The sequence below is a fragment of the Macaca thibetana genome, chromosome 15, assembly GCF_024542745.1.
Source record: "Macaca thibetana thibetana isolate TM-01 chromosome 15, ASM2454274v1, whole genome shotgun sequence".
Lineage (NCBI taxonomy): Eukaryota > Metazoa > Chordata > Mammalia > Primates > Cercopithecidae > Macaca > Macaca thibetana.
In genome coordinates, this window is record NC_065592.1 from 58,389,498 (window position 1) to 58,395,760 (window position 6,263).

General features: G+C 37.7%; 1 protein-coding gene across 1 annotated transcript; it reads left to right on the forward strand.

Moving 5' to 3' along the window:
• Window positions 1-5,093: 5,093 nt before the first annotated feature.
• On the forward strand, window positions 5,094-5,965 carry LOC126937595 (60S ribosomal protein L7a-like). The gene has a single exon (XM_050761145.1). It carries the CDS (start codon window positions 5,103-5,105, stop codon window positions 5,901-5,903), a length of 801 nt encoding a protein of 266 aa, XP_050617102.1. The 5' UTR covers window positions 5,094-5,102; the 3' UTR covers window positions 5,904-5,965.
• The last annotated feature ends 298 nt before the right edge of the window (window positions 5,966-6,263 follow it).

Genomic DNA, 6,263 nt, shown 5'->3' on the forward strand with positions numbered 1-6,263 from the left:
ATTTTACACCAATATGCCTGATGAACATCGATGCAAAAATCCTCAATAAAATACTGACAAACCGGATTCAGCAGCACATCAAAAAGCTTATCCACCATGATCAAGTGGGCTTCATCCCTGGGACGCAAGGCTGATTCAACATTCGCAAATCAATAAACGTAATCCAGCATATAAACAGAACCAAAGACAAGAACCACATGATTATCTCAATCGATGCAGAAAAGGCTTTTGACAAAATTCAATAGCCCTTCATGCTAAAAACGCTCAATAAATTCGGTATTGATGGAACGTACCTCAAAATAATAAGAGCTATTTATGACAAACCCACAGCCAATATCATACTGAATGGGCAAAAACTGGAAAAATTCCCTTTGAAAACTGGCACAAGACAGGGATGCCCTCTCTCACCACTCCTATTCAACATAGTGTTGGAAGTTCTGGCTAGGGCAATTAGGCAAGAGAAAGAAATCAAGGGTATTCAGTTAGGAAAAGAAGAAGTCAAATTGTCCCTGTTTGCAGATGACATGATTGTATATTTAGAAAACCCCATTGTCTCAGCCCAAAATCTCCTTAAGCTGATAAGCAACTTCAGCAAAGTCTCAGGATACAAAGTTAATGTGCAAAAATCAAAAGCATTCTTATACACCGGTAACAGACAAACAGAGAGCCAAATCAGGAATGAACTTCCATTCACAATTGCTTCAAAGAGAATAAAATACCTAGGAATCCAACTTACAAGGGATGTAAAGGACCTCTTCAAGGAGAACTACAAACCACTGCTCAGTGAAATAAAAAAGGACACAAACAAATGGAAGAACATACCATGCTCATGGATAGGAAGAATCAATATCATGAAAATGGCCATACTGCCCAAGGTAATTTATAGATTCAATGCCATCCCCATCAAGCTACCAATGAGTTTCTTCACAGAATTGGAAAAAACTGCTTTAAAGTTCATATGGAACCAAAAAGAGCCCGCATTGCCAAGACAATCCTAAATCAAAAGAACAAAGCTGGAGGCATCACGCTACCTGACTTCAAACTATACTACAAGGCTACAGTAACCAAAACAGCATGGTACTGGTACCAAAACAGAGATATAGACCAATGGAACAGAACAGAGTCCTCAGAAATAATACCACACATCTACAGCCATCTGATCTTTGACAAACCTGAGAAAAACAAGAAATGGGGAAAGGATTCCCTATTTAATAAATGGTGCTGGGAAAATTGGCTAGCCATAAGTAGAAAGCTGAAACTGGATCCTTTCCTTACTCCTTATACGAAAATTAATTCAAGATGGATTAGAGACTTAAATGTTAGACCTAATACCATAAAAACCCTAGAAGAAAACCTAGGTAGTACCATTCAGGACATAGGCATGGGCAAAGACTTCATGTCTAAAACACCAAAAGCAACAGTAACGAAAGCCAAAATTGACAAATGGCATCTAATTAAACTAAAGAGCTTCTGCACAGCAAAAGAAACTACCATCAGAGTGAACAGGCAACCTACAGAATGGGAGAAAATTTTTGCAATCTACTCATCTGACAAAGGGCTAATATCCAGAACCTACAAAGAACTCAAACAAATTTACAAGAAAAAAACAAACAACCCCATCAAAAAGTGGGCAAAGGATGTGAACAGACATTTCTCAAAAGAAGACATTCATACAGCCAACAGACACATGAAAAAATGCTCATCATCACTGGCCATCAGAGAAATGCAAATCAAAACCACAATGAGATACCATCTCACACCAGTTAGAATGGCAATCATTAAAAAGTCAGGAAACAACAGATGCTGGAGAGGATGTGGAGAAATAGGAACACTTTTACACTGTTGGTGGGATTGTAAACTAGTTCAACCATTATGGAAAACAGTATGGCGATTCCTCAAGCATCTAGAACAGGAAGTACCATATGACCCAGCCATCCCATTACTGGGTATATACCCAAAGGATTATAAATCATGCTGCTATAAAGACACATGCACACGTATGTTTATTGCGGCACTATTCACAATAGCAAAGACTTGGAATCAACCCAAATGTCCATCAGTGACAGACTGGATTAAGAAAATGTGGCACATATACACCGTGGAATACTATGCAGCCATAAAAAAGGATGAGTTTGTGTCCTTTGTAGGGACATGGATGTAGCTGGAAACCATCATTCTTAGCAAACTATCACAAGAACAGAAAACCAAACACCGCATGTTCTCACTCATAGGTGGGAACTGAACAATGGGATCACTTGGACTCGGGAAGGGGAACATCACACACCGGGGCCTATCATGGGGTGGGGGGAGGGGGGAGGGATTGCATTGGGAGTTATACCTGATGTAAATGACGAGTTGATGGGTGCTGACGAGTTGATGGGTGCAACACACCAACGTGGCACAAATATACATATGTAACAAACCTGCACATTATGCACATGTACCCTAGAACTTAAAGTATAATAATAATAATAAATAAATAATAAATAAAAAATAAAAAGAAAAGATGAACACAATAGAACTTTAGGTACAGTAACTTTAAATAAAAGGAAGAGAAGACCCAAATAAATAAAATCAAAGATGAAATAGAAAACATTAAAACTGGCATTACAGAAATACAAAGGATCATGGAAGACTAATGTAAACTATATACTAATAAATTTGAAAGCACAGAAGAAATGAATAAATTCCTAGAGACACACAACCTATTAAAATTGAATTATTTAAAAATGGAAAATATGAACAAATTACTATTGTGTGAGGTAATTTAATCCATAACAAAAAGTCTTCCATCTCCCCTACAAAAAAAAAAAATTAGGAACTGACAGCTTCACTGCTGAATTATACCAAACATTTAGAAAAGATCTAGTCCCAATTCTTCTCAAATTATTTCAGAAAAAAGTTGAATAAATACTTCCAAACTAACGTTACAAGGCAAGCAATATCCTGATCCAAAAAAATAAATTAGAACACAACAACGCAAGAAAAAGCTGCAGGCCAATATCCCTGACAAACAGATGCAAACATTCTCAACAATATACTAGCAAACTGAATTCAACCACTCATTAAAAAGATCATTTACTATGATCAAATGGAATTCATCTAGGAATGCAAGGATAGTTCAACATACACACACAAAAAAGTGTGATATGTCACATTAAAAAGAAGAAAGACAAAACCATATGATCATTTCAATACATATATAAAAAGCATTTGACAAAATTTAATACTGCTTTATCATTTAAAAATTCTCAATAAGTTATAGAAGGTATTATCTCAACAAAGTAATGACCATATATGACAAACCCACAGATAATATCACACTGAATGGAAAAAGCTGAAGGTTTCTCTGTAAGATCATGAATAAGAATATGATGCCCACTATTAACACTTCTATTCAGTGCAGTAGAGGAAGTCCTCGCCAGAGCAATTAGACAAGAGGAGAAATAAAAGAAATCCTGATTGGAAAAAAAAGAAGTCAAATTGTTCCTGTTTGCAGATGTCATGATCTTATAGAGATAACACCCTAAAGATTTTGACAAAAATCTATCAGAACTAATAAACAAAGTCAGTAAAGTTGCAGAATATTAAACCAACATACAAATATCAGAATCATTTCTGTACACTAGTAGCAAACAATCTGAAAAAAATCAAGAAAATAATTCCAATTTCAACAGGAAATCTATTTGTATTTGAAATAGATTTCAAAATAAATAAGTAAATAAGATACCTAGGAATAAACTTAAACAAGTAGGTGAAAGATCTTTACACTGAATACTATAAAATATTGATGACAGAAATTGAAGAAGACAGAGAAATGAAAAGATATCTTACATTCATGAATGGAAAGAATTAATATTATTAGAATGACCATACTACCCAAAGCAATTTACAGATTTTATGGAATCCCTATTTGATTTGATATCAAAATATAAATGAAATTCTTCACAGAAATAGAAAAAAATCCTAAAATGACAACAACAACAACAAAAAAAACAAAGCTGGTGACATCACACTACTATACTACAAAGATTTAATAATCCAAGCAGCATAGTACCAACATAAAATTGGACACATGGTCCATGGAACAAAAGAGAGACCAGAAATAAAAATCACATACCTACAGTGAAATTTTTTTTTACAAAGATTCCAAGAACGTACACTGGAGGAAATACACAGTCTGTTCAATAAATGATTCAAAAATTATATATCCACATTCATAAGAATAAAACTAAACTTCTATTTCTGAACATATTTGAAAACTGACTTAAATAACATCCCAAACTGACAATACTAAAAGAAATCATATCTTAAATGCCTTAAATGACATGAAAGTGAGCAAAATTTATTAAAATAATACTTCAAACATTCAAGAAAAATAAGCAAAAGTGAACAAGTAAGTTTATCAGGTCATTCTTGCACTGCTATATAAAAAAACTTGAGACTAGTTAATTTATAAGAAAAGATATTTAATTGGCTCATGGTTCTGCAGGCAGTACAGGAAGTTTAATGCCATCTGCTTCTAGGGAGTCCTCAGGAAGCTTCTGATTATGATGAGAGGCATGGGTGAGCAGTCATATCACATGGCAATAACAGGAGTAAGAGTGAAAGAAAGTCATGAAAGGAGGTGCCACACATTTTTAAACGACAAGATCTCATGAGAACTTACTATCACAAATACAGCACTAAGCCATGAGGAATCTGACCCCATGATCCAAACACCTCCCACCAGGCCCCACCTCCGGCATTGGGGATTACAATTTGATATGAGATTTGGGTGTTGACAAATATCCAAACTACATCATTCTGCCCCGGCGCCTCCCAAATCTTATGACCTTCTTACATTGCAAAACACAATCATGCCTTTCCAATGGTCCCCAAAACCCTTCACTCATTCCTGCATTAACTTAAAAGTCCAAAGTTCAAAGTCTCATCTGAGACAAGACAAGTCCCTTCCAGCTATAAGCCTGTAAAATAAAAAAAAAAAAAACACACACACAAGTTATTTACTTCCAATATACAGTGGGAGTAGGCAGTGGGTAAATATTCCCATTCCAAAAGGAAGAAATCAGCCAAATACAGCTCTACTCCCGCCGCCCAAGATGCTGAAAGGAAAGAAGGCCAAGGGAAAGAAGGTGGCTCTGGCCCCTGCTGTCATGAAAAAGCAGAAGGCCAAGAAAGTGGTGAATCCTCTGTTTGAGAAAAGACCTAAGAATTTTGGCATTGGACAGGACATCCAGCCCAAAAGAGACCTCACCCGCTTTGTGAAATGGCCTCACTATATCAGGTTGCAGCAGAAGAGAGCCATCCTCTCTAAGCGGCTAAAAGTGCCTCCTGCTATTAACCAGTTCACCCAGGCCCTGGACTGCCAAACAGCTACTCAGCTGCTTAAGTTGGCCCACAAGTACAGACCGGAGACAAAGCAAGAGAAGAAGCAGAGGTTGTTGGCCCAGGCTGAGAATAAAGTTGCTGGCAAAGGGGACGTCCCCACTAAGAGACCACCTGTCCTTCGAGCAGGAGTTAACACCATCACCACCTTGGTGGAGAACAAGAAAGCTCAGCTGGTGGTGATTGCACACGACGTGGATCCCATCGAGCTGGTTGTCTTCTCGCCTGCCCTGTGTCATAAAATGGGGGTCCCTTACTGCATTATCAAGGGGAAGGCAAGACTGGGACGTCTAGTCCACAGGAAGACCTGCACCACTGTCACCTTCACACAAGTGAACTCGGAAGACAAAGGCGCTTTGGCTAAGCTGGTGGAAGCTATCAGGACCAATTACAACGACAGATACGATGAGATCCGCCGTCACTGGGGAGGCAATGTCCTGGGTCCCAAGTCTGTGGATGGTATCGCCAAGCTCGAAAAGGCAAAGGCTAAAGAACTTGCCACTAAACTGGGTTAAATGTACACTGTTGAGTTTTCTATACATAAAAATAATTAAAATACAAATTTTCCTTCAAAAAAAAAAAAGAAAGAAAGGGGCTACAGGCCCCATGAAATTTCAAAACCCAGCAGGGAAATTATTCAATCTTAAAGCTCCAAAATAATCTTATTTGGCTCAATGTCCCATATCCAGGGCATACTGATGTAAAGGGTGGGTTCCCAAGGATTTGGGCAGCTCCATTCCTGTTGTTTTCAGGGTTCAGCCCCTAGGCCTGCTCCAGTGGGTTGAAGTTAAATGCTGGTTGCTTTCCCAGGTTGAGGGTGCAAGCCATTGATAGATACTAGGATCTACCATTCTGGGGTCTGAAGGATAGTAGCT

Bases quoted from the DNA above. Each gene is read 5' to 3' on its own strand.
- LOC126937595 (XM_050761145.1), top strand. From the start codon at position 5,103: ATGCTGAAAGGAAAGAAGGCCAAGGGAAAGAAGGTGGCTCTGGCCCCT.